The following is a 17,895-nucleotide window of genomic DNA, read 5'->3' on the forward strand; positions in this document are numbered from 1 at the left end:
TAAGCCGCATGAATCATTCCTGACTCAGTGTGATGAGCCATTAGAAGCAATTACTTGCACGTTTTCTGATTGGTCTTACTTCATTCAACCAAGGTTCAGTCAATCCATAGGCAAGGATCCACCCAGGAACCTTACCATACACGCTTCCAAGTGCAGTAGTCTCTCTAGTCTGCTCAGTGTCACTATCTCACATGCTCATGTTGCCAGTAGTGTCAACTGCTACTGTGTTAGTATGTGCTTGGTTCCATGCTAGCCAGGACTTGGTCCAGCCTGTGTCTGCCTTTGCTGCTGCCTCAGCCAATCACCTGGCAAGTCTGTCATTGAGGAAAAAAATAGATGCATCTGTTGGGGAAAAATGGTGTTGCATTTTGGAGAGGGTTGTTCTTTAGTGGAAAGAAAATGGCATCTTTAAAGGGAAAATTAGTAGATTTTTGTGACCACTTTTAGTCCCATACTAGAGAGAAACTGAGAATACAATATGGTAGCAAATAACCACTGCTAATGCAGTGACTGACAATCTTTCATGGAATGGTAACTTTAAAAATAAAAAAAACATTATTCTGGGAACTAGCTTCTTGACAGAGGTGCATAAAAGGAAAATAAATGAGGGCCGGTTGAACTGCTCTGAAAGATCCAGAATTATATAAATACTGCTAGGTACTTAGAGAGCCAGTTATCTGCCCTGCATCTATGGCAAAACCTTTTAGTGATTATGCTCTTACTGTGCAGATCTCATAGTACTTGATTCCCACTCTTCTCAAGTTTTGTTTGTGTTGAAGCTGAGAAGTTTAAATGTTGTACGTTTGCTTTCACTTAGACTTCTATTGCCGATCAGCTCTCCTGCAGCCGGAGAAGTTTAAATGTTGTACGTTTGCTTTCACTTAGACTTCTATTGCCGATCAGCTCTCCTGCAGCCGGCTGCTGCTTCCACACCATTCTCTGTGCCCAAGAGTTGCTTGATACTTTGCGCAATTAGAATATAAGTTCTCCAAGATAAAGAACTGGGCAGTCTATGAGTTTACAAAACACTATGTTTGCCTATGGCACTAAATTTACAGTATTTGAGAGGTCTTACCATCAAGAACTCATCCTCGATGGTAAGACCTAGACCACCAAAATTGGTATGCAGCTTCTTATCATTACTTAAAGCAAAGTCAGGGTTTGGTTGTGCCAGGAAAATGGGATGCGGCTGGAATGGGTTTGCTTCTCATAAAACTATACAGAAAAGAGATAGAATCACCAGACAGGTGAAAGGGGCTGTCTGGGGGCAACCCCCATCCAGGACAGCCCCAACCCTGAGCCATCCACTCCCCACAGTCACCCTTTAGTGTGGGAAGAGGGGCTGAATCCTCCCCCCCACCATTCATAAGGGAATGTTGTTGGCTGTTCCCCTTCATCTTGAAGCAAGGGGAAAGTGCACAGTTTTCTGCATTCCTAACTCTTGCTGGGGAGTACAGGGGCAGATGAACCTGGACCTGCCCCAGCCAGGGGACATGCACCCTTCTCCCAGTTGTGCTTGCAGGAACTGCGGTGGCTATAGGGCAGTGTTTCTTAAACTGTGTTCTGCAGCACACCATTGTGCCGTGAGGCAGTCGGAGGTGTGCTGTGGAGAACAACAGAATTCAAAATGGCCGCCCTTAAAGGCTCAATAACTTTCCCCTGACCCTTTTTTTCTCTCAGTAACTTCCCCTCCAAACCTACCCGCCCCCCTCCCCAACCTTGGTGTTCCTCATTAAAAAAAAAAATTGTTTGGTGTGCCTCGGTCTTAAAAAGTTTAAGAAACACTGCTATAGGGAGTCACTTCTCATCAAGCCCCAAGCTGCTGTGGTGGGAAAGGTCTGGGATAGCACTCTTTCCCCAGGGTAGCCTGCATACGGAGACCCTCATCCTCAGCTCCGCCCCAGAGCAATGATTTAAATGAGGCATGTAAATTTTCATTTTATTTTCCAAAAACCAAAACATTAATTGAGTTAAGGACCAGAGCAACCCTGGGTAAATCTTCTGGTAATAAAAATAACATAATATTGGCTTAAAGTGTATGGGGTAAACCATATGCAAAGTTTTGCTCAGAGGCTTTCTGATTTGCTCAGATGCTTTCTGGGGCAAGGACTAACAGTAGTAGCTGTTCTTCTATGCCTATTTCAGTGGAAGGTAAGCCAACGCATTCATTAGCTATACATTTGTTCCTTACCAATCCCACCTCTACCCAAAACCCTACACCTCCATTTTGCCTGCATGTTTTCATTAATGCTTTCTGTTCCTATGGAGGTATGTTGGCGATAACCCAATGTCACCAAGAAGAAAAAAAGAGATGGAAGAAGAACCAAAACAAAATCAATCAAACAAAAGCCTGAGGAGCATATTGATGGCACTAGTAATTCCACCTATTGTTCAGCTTCTCTGAAACGTCTCTTCATAACATTCTATCTTCAGTTGCTTATCACTTGGCCAAACTTTAACTGTTTAGGCTGAGTTTTTGCACTCTGGGAGTCTGCCTCACGCTCATGATTTAATCTCAGTAAGCTGCTGCTATATTTATTTATCTACTCAGGTAAGGGCGATTGCAACTCCCATTGCCCACGGATTGCCGTTTCCAGCCAATGGGAGCTGTGTCCTGGTCTGCACCACTTCCCCCTGCTCCCATTGGCTGAGAACAGCAATCCAAACCCAAAAGAGCTACAATCATCCATACTTGCAGAGGTGCAGATAAATATAGAGGCAACGGCCTGCCAGAGGCTAACCCTGGTGGACTGCCACCATTTTATTGGCCACCACTATTGTAGGTGTTGGCAAGATGATTGTTTTCAAAGCTAGTTTTAATTCTAGCATTGAATTTCAAAGTTGTTATATTTTTATGAATAATCCTGGAAGGAAACTGACCCTTCAAGTTCCACTGAATATTTTTCCTCTAAAGAAACTTTATTGTATTATATATATTGTATTGCTATTGTTACTCTGAGTTTACTCTCCTTAGGGGACTCTTGGCCAGGTTAGTAATGCCCTTTATTTTAGTTCAGGAAGTCTGCTATTTCTTGATAAGCAATGTTGGCTTTCATGTATAGTACTGTATTTATGTGACCAAAAAAAAAGATTTCAAGCATGAAACTACTGAAAACAATACAAATGACTTAAAAGTAGAGAAGAAATCAGATGCAATTTTAAGTTGCGGCTTCCAGAAAGGGTAAAAATTGTGTAATTTAAAACATATAATTTAAATCTCATCAGCCATTTTCAGTCAGTTCTCCCCCAAATCACACCATCAGTAATCAAGATGTAAATTAAAGATATGTGTTGCTCATCCATTTTTTTTAGATATTAGCTTTTTCAGTAGATTTGTGAGGGGACTAAACAGAAAAAAATGTGACTGATAGAGGCTGGTTAACTTTTTAAAGTTAACCTTTAACTGCAACTAGCAAGAAAATGCTAAACAGTTCTGATACCTTGATTAAGGAAACAATAGAAGCACATGGTGAAGAGCATTGCTATTCAGGAAAGTACTTAAGCATGTGCTTTAAATTTAGGTTGATAAAAGTCAGCATGTGCTTGAGAGCCCTTCCTGAAATGGGCTATTTTCCTGAATTGGGTCTGTATTTCTAGAGAAGAGTTATTTATGTTATTGTATTTATATGTTCAATCATATTCAGTGATGGATATAGGTGTCTATAATTTAGATACTGACTACTGAAAATGTGGTTTGCAGGTTGTCTTCCCCAAATACAAATAAGTGAATGTGTGTCCAATGCCCTCAAAATGCTAAACTTCAATAAATTATTTTGTTAAAACAGATCCAGTTCTTCCAATAGAAATGTATTAGGACTCAAAATAAAATACTACTTGACTTTCTGTAGAAACCCTGCCCTTTGCTCCAGCCAGTCACAAATTTTCCTGGCCTTTAACATCCTTTCTGATGGCTCACTAGCCTTTTCAAAGATGCATATCACATTTGAAATTCTTCTTCTGTTGTCACTCTTCTGGCTTCAGAGAATTAAGTCTATTGTATCTTTGTAGATCAATAGTGGGAGAATATACTCCAGCTTCCTGGTTTGAAACACCTTGCTATGACTGCTCACTGTTGTAGTAAAGATGGTGCAAGTGAAGTTAATGATCATGATCATTTCCTTGAAAGCTGAGGTTGACTTGATAGGTCCAAGATTTCACCCCATAAACAACGTGACCAAGCTATCATTGCTTCACGCTGAGATATAGGTGGCAGGAAGAAAGACTGACTTAGACAGTGTACTGTCCTGTTTATTAATAGCCTGCATTACTTGGCAGTCCACCTGAGCTTGTCTCCATCCTTGATATCATTTTAGACCAGGCATGTCCAAAGTCCGGCCCGCGGGCCAATTGCGGCCTGTGTTCCGGTTTAATACGGCCCCACAGGTAATTTGGCAATATCTATCTTTTATGGCCCCCAACGAATCCATATGTATTGAGATGAATACATTGTAAAATCTCAGTTAATGTCAGTTGGTCTAAATCAGTTATAAATATATTTGGACACAACATGTATACTTGGTGTTATGTTCCTGTTCATATTTTTTGAACTTAAAAGTTGACAGACAACCTTTATTACCAATAATATGTAATGTACTTTACAATGTTCCTGACATATATTTCAGCTTTCTGGATTTTTTTTTCATTTGGCCTTCAGATATGAAAGGCAGAGTGATTTAACACCTGTTTAGATTTGTCATCCATGTGACGAAATGAAAAGTATGCCGTTTGCAATAAACTTTGCATAAAATAGTTAATTTGCGTTTAATTTTAATGGTTCAAAGAATGTCAGGCAAAATGGTCGGCCCTCACGCATGTTCACTTCATAAAATCTGGCCCTCTTTGAAAAAAGTTTGGACACCCCTGTTTTAGACGCTTGCTCCTTCTTTAGGTTGCCTGACTTTTTACCACATTCCTAATTTGAGCTTGTCAGGGGTTCTTTCTGCACTAGCCTAGATATCTGAAAATGGAGGTGGGAAAACTCTGAACACTCTCTAAAGTCCATGGATGCCTACTGAGTTCATTGTCTATATTGTAGCACCGTGGAGCAATTTGAGTTTGGTATACGTGGAGGTAATTTTGAAAGGAAACTATTCTAATATAGCTGTATGCTGCAAACATGTTGCTAACTTGGACTTTGTTTCAGTTCATGATTGTACAGCTGGGCACCACACAATTACTTTGAATCCCAAAACACATGTTCAGAAATTACATAAAATGATGGTTTGTATTAAAAATACTGGTTTTAGTAATAAATTGTTTTGTGGAAAGAATGTTCTCAAATACAGTCACAGCCCAGTTTTTCTGTTTCTTTTCCTTGCCACAAGCGACAGAGAAAAGACTGCTTAGGGGAAGGAGTGTTGTATATCAAAATTTGAGTAACTGGGTGAAATGTAAGCTTCAGGGGTAGCCGAGTTAGTCTGTTACAGAAAAAAAAATCCAACAAATGGTCTGGTAGCACTTTATAGACTAACAAAACATGTAGATGGTATCATGAGCTTTTGTGGGCACAGCCCACTTCTTCAGATGACCGGAGTTATGTAGTGGTCTGTAATATATAGGTAGGGTTGCCAGATGGCTGAAACAAAAATACCAAATATCCCCCTCACCCCCCAAAAAAAACCAGGAACAAATTTTGTTGAAGGAAAAAAAAGGAGGGGTGCACATGTCTATTTATTGCACATGTCCGGTATTTTCTGATTCTTTTTACAGCGCGCAAATACCAGACTGTCTGGTACAATACCGGACACCTGGTAACCCTATATACAGGTCAGAGTGGATGATCTAATGGATCCTTCTGGCCGTACACTCTGGCTGTGTCTACACTGCACTCCTTTTCCGGAAAAGGGATGCAGATGAGACAAGTTGGAATTGCAAATGAAGTGGGGGATTTAAATATCCCCTGCTTCATTTGTATAAACATGGCTGCCGCTTTTTTCTGGCTCGGGGCTTTGCCGGAGAAAAGCGCCAGTCTAGATGGGATCTTTCAGAAAATAAAGCCTTTTCCAAAAGATCCCTTATTCCTGATTTTAAGAGGAATAAGGGATCTTTCGGAAAAGGCTTTATTTTCCAAAAGATCCTGTCTAGACTGGAGCTTTTCTCCGGCAAAGCCCCGAGCCGGAAAAAAGCGGCAGCCATGTTTTACAAATGAAGCGAGGGATATTTAAATCCCCCGCTTCATTTGCAATTCCGACTTGTCTCATCTGCATCCCTTTTCCGAAAAAGGGGTGCAGTGTAAACACAGCCTCTATGAATCTAAAGGATTCCATAGACTCTGAGGTAAAAGTTGAGTTGAAAAGGTCATACAGTAAGATCTGTATGGCTATAGGTTCCAAATTACATCCTAGTAGGGTTATATAATTGCTCACTTGATAAGGAAAAGGATTGAGATGGAGATCAAAGAAGCAGCTAACGCTAAATAAAACAGTTACAATGGGTGACTGGTCAAATATGACAGCAGAATAAGGTTTAGAGAAGCAATTTCCTGACATCTCAAAACAATTGCTTCTTAGAACACTTAGTGCTAGAAAACAGAGGAGGTGTTGCTATTCTCTACTTAGTCCTAGCACACAGCACTTAGTTCAAATAATCATAGTTGAGCTACTAAATAAAAGTGCCTATGGTAATAACCAACTTCAACACTCTTGGAGGAAGAACCATACCCAAAAGTAGCACAAACAGACACAACATTTTTTTAAAAGGAGGATTTCAAAGAAAACAAGGAAACAAATTGAAAGCCCTAGAAGTCAAAAGTGAGGAAATTAAACTCCTCAGATTGAATATGTGAACAATTTAAGCATTCTAGCACAGAGCTAGAGAAGGAAGGCAATAAGAAAAAGGAAGCAGAAGAGCAAGTAGAAAACTTTAAGGCTAAATGGTAAAGTTAAAAAAGTTGTTTGAGCTAAACAGGGATCCTTCAGCAAATGTCAGAAAACTGAATGCTATTAAAATCACTAGAAAGAAACTATGGCAGGTAAAAGGTAAAATGGAAAGTTGGAGGGCTAAAAGGGAATTTGAAGAGAAATAAAAATAGTTTAAAGCAATTAAAGAGAACAAGGACTTTGCAGAAAAAGTAAATGATTTTTTTGTTTGCTTTCATCTTCACACAAAAGATGTTGGGGTAATAAAGATAAGGCACTGTCAGAGATTGTAGTGACAAGAAAAGGTGTTGGAACAAACAGCTAAATTAAAGGACCACAATTTTTCAGGACTGGATGGGTTCTGAATGAATTAAATAGCTCAGCTGCTTACAAAAATTTGCTGTCTCTCATTAAATTCAGCTACTGCACTGAAGAACCAGAGAATCATACCTCTATTTAAAAGAGGAGATAAGAAGCACTATCATTCTAGTAGGTTAGATAGGAATGATTTTATTTTACAGAATTTGTGCTGGACTATTGGCCTCAATAGAAAAACTGGTTGAAACAATAATTAAGATGAGAATTATAAATCATGCAAATGAGTATGATGTGATAGGGACAAATCAGCATGGCTTGTGCAAAATGAAGATAATCTTTCTTTCTCATTTACTAGAAACAATTGTGTGTATAAATGAGAACCTATTGATATAACTGAGTTGGATTTTGAAAAAAAAATGTGACAAAGTTATTTAAAAACAATTAGGTAGTGGAAGGGATAAAAGGAAAGTACATACAACCAGATTTCTGTACTCATGCTGAACCCCAGTGACTTTATGGCTCTCTGTGTTATACAGCCTTCATCATCACAGTATCTTGAGTCAGTGGGTCAGAACCTATGTGACAGAAAACAAAGAGTAGGGGAAATTTATCAATATGGAAACAGGTTTAACAATGGGGTGTCTCAAAGTTATGCATTAAATTGATGTTTAATTTATTTATCAATTATCTAGAAATCAAGGTGAGCAAGTAAGCAACAAAACTAGCAAAGTTATTTAGGTTAATCAACACTAGAGAAGATTAAGAGCAATTTTGGAGGTGCCTAAGAAAGGTAGGTGAATTTCAGGGTTGACAAATGCAATGCGATGCACTCTGGAAGGAAACACTCAGGGCATGTCTACACAGCAGGGTTATTTTGAAATAACAAAATGAGCATCTACACAGCAAGCCCACTATTTTGAAATAATTTTGAAATAATGAGTGTCTTATTCCAAATTTGATAACCCTCATTTTACGAGGAATAACCCCTATGGAACAGGGTGTGTGTAGATGGGGCAGATGGAGTTATTTTGAAGTAGGTGGCCTCCATGGCTTCCCACAGGTGCCCTGGTGGCCATTCTGTCTGCACTCATCAGAACTCTATAGCTCCTCTTCCCCTGCAGCCGTTAAAGCTGCAGCCACAGGGAAAAGGGTTTGTGGCATAACACAGGCCCTGTGCCACAATAGCAGCAAGCTATCCCTTCCTTCCCTGCTGCAATGGCAGGACTGCAGCACACCTCCTGAGCCCTCCACAACTGCCAGCAGTGCTGCAGGCAGCTTCCAAGCCTCTTCTCGGGGGCAGAGAAAATGGGCCCCATCCTGGTATGATGCAGAGATCCTGGATCTCATTGAGATCTGGGGAGAGGAGGAAAACCTCCCGGATCTCTGCACCAGACCTTGGAATGCTGAGATCTATGCCCAGATGGCCGACAGCCTGGGCCAGAGGGGTCACATACACACCCAGGAGCAGGTGCATATGAAGGTCAAAGAGCTCAGGCAGGTTTACACAAAGGTCAGGGAGTGCAGCTCCCGCTCAGGGGTGGCACCCCACACCTGCCCCTATTTTGACTAGCTCCACCACATACTGGGAAGGGGGTAAGTCCCTCCCCCCACCAATTGTGGACTCTGTGCTGGAGACACTCATCATCACCCTACCAGAGGGCAGGCCTCGAGCTGATGATGATGATGATTGATGATGATAAGGAGGCCCATGAAACCACCGTGCCCTCCAGTCAGGAGCTCAGCCACTCCCTGGAGCTGGTACCACCCTCCCAAGATGTCGCTCAGGGATCGGATGAAGCCGGGGAAGGCCCATCAGGTGAGCTCCATTACTTTCCCTAGACACACATGGGTGGTGGGTGGTGAGGGGCTGAATGCTCCTTGCTTAGCCTTCTTGGCCAGGCATCATGCAGCAACTTGTGCACATGGGTGCACGTGGGAACACCGGTCCAGAGGAGCTAGCCCCTGTGAGGCTGCCTCCGAGGACCTTTGTGCTCCTGCTTACAGGATTTCTAGAGAGGCCTGCCTTACTCCCAACTCCATAGTGGGACTAGGGTTGCCAGGTGTCTGGTATTCTACCGGACAGTCCGGTTTTTGGGCCCTCTGTCTGGTAAAAAAATCCAGAAAATACCGGCCATGTGCAATGTTCAGTATTTCCTAGATTTCTGCCTGGGTGCCGGACAGAAGCCTGGCGGGGGTTGGGGGAGTGGCTGAGAGGCAGAGCGCGTTCAGCACTGGGAGCCCTGGCTGCGTCTGACGCCTTGGGGAGGAGGAGAAGCCCTGTCCTTGCTCCTGAACACGCAGTGGAGCTACAGCCGGACTCACTTACACTTCTTCGCACATGCGTGGGTCAGTTTGCCCCTCCCCACTTTCCCCAACCCTTCCCGACCAGCTCCACTGCCCCGACCCCCTTCCAGCCACCCCTGCTTCTTGCCGGCCGGTTCTTCTCCCCCCGATCTCCCGGGGCCAGCTGCGCTGCCCCTGACCTCCCCCCCCTGCATCTCCTCTGGCCAGCTGCGCTGCCCCCGACCTCCCATCCACCAGCCCCACCCCCAGCCCTCCTATGTCCCCCCGCCCCTCCCTCTCAGTCCTGCTCACCTCCCGGCCAGTTCCCCACCCCCCATCAAGCGTGTCTGGTATTTTTTCTAAACCTACCTGGTAACCTGAGGTGGGACACCCTCCCACCATAAACCACCACTTAGGAGGATGGGGTCAAGGACACATGCACACACACAGCAGTGCTGCACACAGCACATGGTTGGGTGAGCCACTCACAGAGCTCCAGGAATGTGTCCTTCTGCATGCAGAAGTTCTGGAGCTACTGCTGGTCGTCCTACCGCTCCATGACGATCCTGTCCCACCAGTGGGAATTGGTGTTCAGTAGCCAGACGCAGCAGTGCACGGTGCACAGGGGAGAGTGGGAGGGGCTGTGCTGCATGAGCGGCATGTGGAGAGAGGTGAGGATGTGCCCTGCAGGGAGCTTTGGGTCCAGATTCTGCAGTGTCATGAGAGCAGCCTGCAAAAACTGCACCAGGAAGTGCTTCATGTGGTCCAGGAGCTGGCTACTGCTTTCCAGCAGCTCTGGCTCCATGACAGAAATGCTCTGGTGTCCTCAACAGCAGTGGAATGGGTTTGCTGTCCTTCAAGGAGGTAGGCAAAAGAGAGGAGGAGCCTGAGTCACGTCTATACAGGGAGGTCCCGTTAAGCACCAGCCTCAGCCTCAGGAAGCAGCTACAGGAAGTGACTTCCAGGGAGCTTTAAATGTGATTGAGGCTCCAAAGCGTGTGGACGCTCTATTTCAAAATAGCTCACTGCTATTTCAATTGGCATTTGCTGTGTAGGCGTGTTATTTTGAAATAAGCTATTTTGGAGTTTTTCTTCCAAAATAGCTTATTCCGAAATAAGCATGCAGTGTAGATGTACTGTCAGATACATTGCTGTGCTCTAAACCATTCAGGAAAAAGACCTGGGCATTGCCATGGAGTGCTGAGTTGAAATGCCTGGTCATTTTGCAAAGTTAGTGTAAAAAACAAATTAAAGTTTAAGATGGACAAAAAGTGGATTAGAAAATATATTGAAACTATAATAAAGCCACTACTTAATACTCTGTTTATTGCTGGAGAGTAGAGGGGCTAAAAAGGAATCTGAAGAGCAAATAAAAATAGTTTACAACCATCAAAGAGAATAAGGATTTTGCAGAAAAGGTAATTTTTTTTTGCTTATTCTTCACAGAAAGATGTTGGGGAGATATCTACCGCTCTTTAATGAAGATAAGGCACTGTCAGGCTATGTCTACACTGGCCCCTTCTTCGGAAGGGGCATGCTAATTTTGAAAGGGGGAATAGGGAAATCCGCGGGGGATTTAAATATTTCCCGCGGGATTTAAATAAACATGGCCGCCGCTTTTTTTCCGGCTTGGGGAAAAGCTGGAAAAAAGCGTCTAGACTGGGCGGATCCTCCGGAATAAAGCCCTATTCCGGAGGATCTCTTATTCCTACTTCAAAGCCTGAGTTATGTCCACCCTTCAGTTGGAGACCACTGCTCTAAGGCTATGTCTAGACTGCAGGCTTCTTTTGGAAGAACCTTTTTTCGGAAGAGATCTTCCAAAAGAGAGCGTCCACACACAAACATGCATCGAAAAAGTGATCTGCTTTTTCGAAAGATAGTGTCCATACTGGCTGGATACTATCTTGCATTTCAGATGTGGACGGAATGGCCACACATGCCTTTTTCCAAAAGAGCTCTTTCGGAAAAAGGCTTCTTCCTCATAAAAAGAGGATTACCAATGCCAGAAAAAAACCTAGGTTCTTTCGATTTACTTTCGGAAGAATGTGATTGCAGGGTGGACGTAACTCAGGTTTTGCAGGAAAAATAGCCGTTTTTCCAACAAAACTCTGTAATGTAGACATACCCTAAGTTGCCACAGGATTGTTCATTATTTTTAAAGTAACAGACTAACACGGCTACCCCTCTGAGACTCTCTCCCAAAAAGAATTTACTGATGGAAATTATGTTAAGGATATAAACAAAGAGAAACTGAAAACAAGGGGGCCTATTTAGTTTAAAACAATGAATCAAACAAAATATCATAAAGAACATGAGTACTACACCCAAAAAAAACAAACCAAAACAAAAAACAGTAGAGCCTGTGACTTGACCCTTCTCATAGTACTGGAAAAAATGGTTATCTTCAGTAAAATGAAAGACAAAAAATTAAAATCAATGAAAGGAAATACTTTCTTACACATAATGTATTATTAACTTGTGGAACTCATGGCCCCAAGATATCAATGCAAAGAACATAATATGTTTTTAAATCAACCATTTAAATGGGTACGGTGAATATCCAATTACAATAAATAGTATTTTTTTTAAAGTTTCAGGACATAATCCAACTGCTCATTGATGGAGATTAGAAAGACGCTTCCCTATGGGAAGGTTATCTCATATCTGCAGTGTGTAGTACCTTCAGAATTATGTGGATTGGTCACTGTCAAAGAAAGAATACTAAATACATCAGGGTGAGCAAATACTGGCCTGTTGGCCAGATCCAGTCTGCCAGGATTAGCCCCTGGCAGGCCCTTCACCACTATATTTACCTGCACCTCAGCAGGTATAGGCGATTGCAGCTCATGTTGTCTGTGGATTGCCATTTCCAGCCAATGGGAGCCGTGGGAAGCAGTGTCCCAGTCTACACTGCTTCCAGCCACTCCCATTGGCCAGCAACGGTGATCTGCAGCCAACGGGAGCTGCGATTACCTGTACCTGTGGAGGCGCAGGTAAATATAGTGGTAGCCCTGGCCAACCACTGCCATTTTATTTCCCACTTCTCAACTATTTTAGGACCACTGATCTGATCTAGTGTTTTAATTCTCGTTTCTATCTTCCTAATTTGCATCTCAAAAGTGAAAATTTTGCCTTTCACTCATGTGAAGAAGAGGAACTATTATAAATATTATAGAAAAGTGGTGTAAAGGTATGATTAACAGTCATGTTGGTGAGAAGCTAATCTTTATTTCCTGATGTCAGTCATGAGAACTGCATTAAAAATTTGTCATGCAGGAGGGATCCGTATCCACTGATTTTAGTGGTTGCTATTACAGTGGATTTTGTGTGAACAGAATAGGTTAGAGATTTCTCTGCACGTTCCCTTTCCCGAAATAGCTATTCTGCACCTTTTGAACAAGCCCATTATTTCAAAATATAACAGACTCACTATTCTAACGTCCCTGTAAGCCTCGTTTACAAGGATTAAGGGATGTTTCAGAATAGCAGTTTATTTCAAAATTTGGCGCTGTGTAGACAGCGCCAAATTATGAAATAATCTATTTTGAAATTAACTCGAAATAAGCGATGCAATTTGCGTAGCTCAAATGTACTGTAGCTTATTTTGAGCTAAGGGTGCAGTGTAGACACACCCAAAGGGATATTTTGCCAGTTTTTGGCCTGTTATATTTTCTATTCCTTATGCTGCATTTCCTAGGTGGAAGATTGCCATTTTGTATTGAGGTGGTTAGACTTTAGCATGCATTCTTGTTTTTCTCTGTTGCATCATAAATGTTTTTTCAAGACCAAGTGCTTGATACAAGTCTGTATTATGCTGTGCCACACTGGAATGGGTGTGCTATTGTTCAGGGCCTCAAGAACAGACAGTCACACATACTTGTGTTCTGCAAATTTGAAGACATGTGGTGATATTTTAAGAATATGCTCATAGAATATTAATCAAACAGCATACTTTCCAGTGCTGCTGCCCAGAGCTGTTCCTCATTCTCGATTACGTGACATGACTGTTTTGAATGTGTTCCCTCCTCCTCAATTGCTGCTTCTGCTTGCAATCTGTACATAGAATCCTAATTTTCTTAGGAGAGTAACTGTCCCACATCCCGTGTTGTATATGGAAAGTACAGTGAAACTTATCCGCACCTAGAAAGAGATTTTCACAGGTCAAACCACACACTTTTTATAACAAATTATAGGGACAATGTTTTGTTCTGTAGCATCTTCCACATGAGAACGTCAAAGCACTTTAGAAACACTAATAACTCAAAATGACCCATTGAGAATTATTAATGACTTTTATTTTTACAAAGGAGAGGAGGGGGGGCTAAGCTACACAATGTCTTGCCCCATGTCACTCAGCAAGTTTGTAACACAGCTAGGAATAAATCCCTGATCTCTTGCCTCCCAGAACTGGGCTTTTGACACAAGATGGTGTCAGTTCTGACCTTTTCCCAAAGATCAAGTCCATTTACTATCTGCCCAGTCTTCCTCCAGGGAACTACCGATCCTGGGGAAGCGACTGGAGGTGGTGACAGGTCTCTCGCGGCCCGCATGGCAGCACAACCCCCTTCCCCCCCCCACACACACACATAGACAAATCCGGGTTTATCAAAGTCAATTGGTGGAATCTCCCTCTCTGGAGATATTTAAGAACAGGTTAGATAGACATCTGTCAGGGATGGTGTAGACGGAGCTTGGTCCTGCCTTGAGGGCAGGGGGCTGGACTCGATGACCTCTCGAGGTCCCTTCCAGTCCTATTATTCTATGAATTCCCAGTTGCCCATCCGCTGGAGGAAGGGGCCTCCGGGAAAGGCTGTAAACGGGACCCCCTTTGGGTTCGCAGCCAGGTAAACATGTGGGACGGATGCGGATTTAGCCGACAAAGCGAACTCCAGACCGGCAGAGAAGAGGCAGAGCCTGGCTGGGAGGTGCCCGCGTGTTTGAAAGCCTGCAAAGGGGTCTGCCCCCTCCCCCCTTTCCATCACACCGCCGGGGAGTGCACGGAGCCGGCACGCAGCTTGGTGGCACCAGACACCTCCCTTTCCCCCTCGGTGACTCCCATCCCGGCCCCGCGGCTCCTGCTCCTCCTCCTGCTCCGCAGTTTGCCGCTCTCCGCAGCCCCCGCTGTTTCCAGGCGGCAGCGGAGCGGAGCCGATCCCGGAGCTGGGCTGAGGGTGGCCGGGCGAGGAGCGCCGCTCGCGGGGGCGGAGTGAGCGCGGCTCCAGGTCCCGGCGCCCCCGAGCCCGCCAGGGGCTGCCCAGAAGTTTGGGAGGCGCGCGGGGAAGTTGGCTCGCGGGGGGCTGCGCGCCGCGCTCCGGGGCGGGAGGGTCCCCCCGGCGGGTCTGTGCAGCAGCATGGCGAGGGGGGCAGGTCGGGAGGAGGCCGCCGGGCCGGCTCGCTGCTCCGCCGGCGGCCGGAGCCCCCGCTTCCCCTGCCCCCGGAGTAGGGGCAGCGCTTTCCAGCGGCCCCTCTGGCTCGTCTACATGGCGCTTTGCTGGCGGCTCGGCGCGGCCGAGGCGGAGTTTTCCATCTTGGAGGAAGCGCAAGTTTTAGCAACTCAGATGAAGAAACTTGCCACGGAGGAGCTGGGGGTCGTCACGATGCAGGTACCGCTCCCCGGCGCCCTCCGCTTCCCCCTTCCCCGCCTCGCTCCTTCCCTCCCCGCTGCCCCCTCTCTTCCCTGCCTCCGCTCACCCTTCATCCTGCTTTGCTTCCTCCTTCTCCCTGGCTCCTTTCGCTCCCGCCTGCCCGCGCCCCAGTCCCCTTTTCTCGCTGCAAACTTCTCTTCCCCCAACCACACACCGGTCGCCTTTCTACCCTGACTTCTGCCCCGGTTTGCAGGGAGCTGGGGCTGTGGTGTGGAGTCTCTGCCCCAAGCCCGGGGAAGGGACGCAAGCTCTTGGTGGCCGCGGTTCCTCCACCATGCAGCTTTGCCTGACACACACAGCGACCCCTCCCCGGCCAGTAGGGGTTGTTTTTTGTTGCCATTTGCTGATCAATAAACTTGCGGTTTAGTGCATCGTTGTAAAGTCTTGAAACATGACTCCCTGCGTCCAGGCTGTTGCCTCGTGGGGCAGGGATATTTTGCATTTTTATGGAGGTCTAGGAGCTGACTATTTTCATACTTTTGTCTCTTCAGTGACAAGGACCAGTTTCCTTTGTGAGGCAGAGGAAAGCTTAAGCCTTCATAAATCTTTTAGATTCATTGGATTTATTGTTTTTAAACTTAAAAATACTTCCTCCTTGGAATATGTTTTTTGTTTATATCCATATTATTCCCGAAAGCTAACCAACCTGTATAATACAGTCTCCGCTCTTAAAGGAAAACTATTGGAACCTTTATTAAAAAAATTAAAATGAGGTTTGGAATTGTAAACTTTAGGTTTATTTATACTTCCAGTTGTAATTGAAGGAGGATATTTTTAGACTTAAGTACAGCAATATTTACAGCTGAATTAAAGTAGTGACTTGTTTTGAACAAGGTCCCTGAGGTCTGCATACAATTTTTGGGTTTTTTTCATCTCTGAATATCATTCTGTTGTCAGTAAGTCCCAAAATGTAGTTCTTTCATGAAAGGAGAATTTTTTTATATGTGGAATTTATATACATGATATATATATACAGGCTGTTGAGATAGAGAGACAGTTCTTCCTGAAGGTAATAGGCAATTTGACACATTTATTATAATCTTTACATTTCCTGATACTGTAATTTTTTTCAGTTCTAAGAGGAAGGAGATTATTAGGAATTATTTGCATCCCCTGCCTTAGTGAGTACATATTAATTATAGTAAAACTGCTGTGATTTCTGTAATTACTAGTTGGAATTGCATGGGAAGGTAGTATAGTAGCTGTGTTACAACTATCAACTACAACATGTGCACACACAGAGAAAGTGAAATCAGATCCCAGATGCATTGCAATCCAAGGTATGGGCAGTACCAAATACAGTTTTAAAAGCCTCACAAATTGAGGAGGTTTCAGGGGGTAGCCGTGTTAGTCTGTAATTGGAAAAAAACCCCTTAAAAATAACAAATAGTCTTGCAGCACCTTGAGACTAAAAAACAAATGTAGGTGGTGTCATGAGTTTTTGTGGGCATAGAGAAGACATTTAAAGAAGTGGGTTGTGCCCATGAAAGCTCATGACACCACCTACATTTGTTTTTTAGTCTCTAAGGTGCTGCAAGACTATTTGTTATTTTTTTAATTGAAGAGGTGACACTTTTATGCAGCCAGCAGGGTGTCTCCCAAATGGCCCTTTATCTTCTCCAGACTGGCTTCATTCTCCTACCTTTGAAACATCATTGTGTTGGCTCATCTGCTAGGGCTGGGGCGTTATCCAGGAAAAGACAGAGCTGCTGTCTTGTCCTTTAGATTAAGATGACATAAATGACTTCACTTAACAAGGTAGATAGAAGAAAATTATCGATACAGAGAAAATGAAGGAAAACACTTTTTCTGTCTAGGTATTGACAGGCATGCTTTCCCCCTTGAAAATTATGTATATAACCCTATAAATGGAGAATCTTTTGGTTAATGAAAATTAAAGGAACATGATTGTATTTCTCAACTTATTTCTCCAGTGGAAAAAAAAACCTGCTTGACAAGTGCTAGAGAAGCTTCAACATGTCTCGTCTTTGGTTTGTTTTTATTTTTTTTAAGGCAGCTCACATAGCATGTATATGCAAATTTGTCTTCCATAATGACATTTCTTTGTGTTGTAGATAGGCATAAAATGTACCAAGTTCCTCCACAAGAATTGTAGCCAGTTGTGGTATTGGTTTAGGAACTAAGCTTGATGCCAGTGAATAGGTATAATAATAATAAAAGCTGTGCATTTATTGTTACTTGAATTGTGTGAGGCCAAAGGCAGTTAATACAGTGGAGCCAATAGTTCACAGAATTAGCTTTATATTCTTTGAAATATTTTGCCCATTTTAAGTTCCATCAAACTAATTTGAACTCTCCCCACTACCTCCATATATTGCTACAGCTGTTTCAGATTAAAAACTGATTGAAAACAAGCATCCCCTGATTTTAGAAGCTTCTCTGATGATCTGTTCCTTCAGCTGAACAATTTTTTAATAAAATTTTAACTCTTTAAATTTAAGCATTTAATTCTGAAAAAGGGCTGCATGCAATTAACACAGAATTATTTATCATTGCTGTTTATGTAGCACCTTAGTGTACAGTGGGCTTGTACAGTAGGAGAGCTGCACCTGTCAGTGGGTTTCCATGTTCGACAGAGCTGTCAGACGGAGGATTATTATTCTAAACTGTTCTGTATTGCACTATGTAATCAAGTGGTCCTTACAACTGGAAGGCATTCAGGAACAAATGAGGTTTAACCAAGATGGTTAGGAAAGCAATTCCATGCTCTGGGTGCTCCTACATCTCTGCGGTGCCAGTCCTTTGGGGTTACATCACTCGATAATTGCCTT

General features: G+C 43.5%; 1 protein-coding gene across 1 annotated transcript in view; it reads left to right on the plus strand.

Annotated features, from left to right (window-relative positions):
- Positions 1 to 14,478: 14,478 nt before the first annotated feature.
- Positions 14,479 to 17,895, plus strand: part of CACHD1 (cache domain containing 1) — a 191,296-nt gene continuing 187,879 nt past the window's right edge. The window contains exon 1 of the mRNA XM_006125035.5: positions 14,479 to 15,061. Within this exon, the coding sequence (XP_006125097.2) occupies positions 14,810 to 15,061 (252 nt within the window). The 5' untranslated portion in view covers positions 14,479 to 14,809. The remainder of the gene's footprint in view (positions 15,062 to 17,895) is intronic.

Source organism: Pelodiscus sinensis, chromosome 9 (assembly GCF_052426305.1).
Source record: "Pelodiscus sinensis isolate ZL-2025 chromosome 9, ASM5242630v1, whole genome shotgun sequence".
Lineage (NCBI taxonomy): Eukaryota > Metazoa > Chordata > Testudines > Trionychidae > Pelodiscus > Pelodiscus sinensis.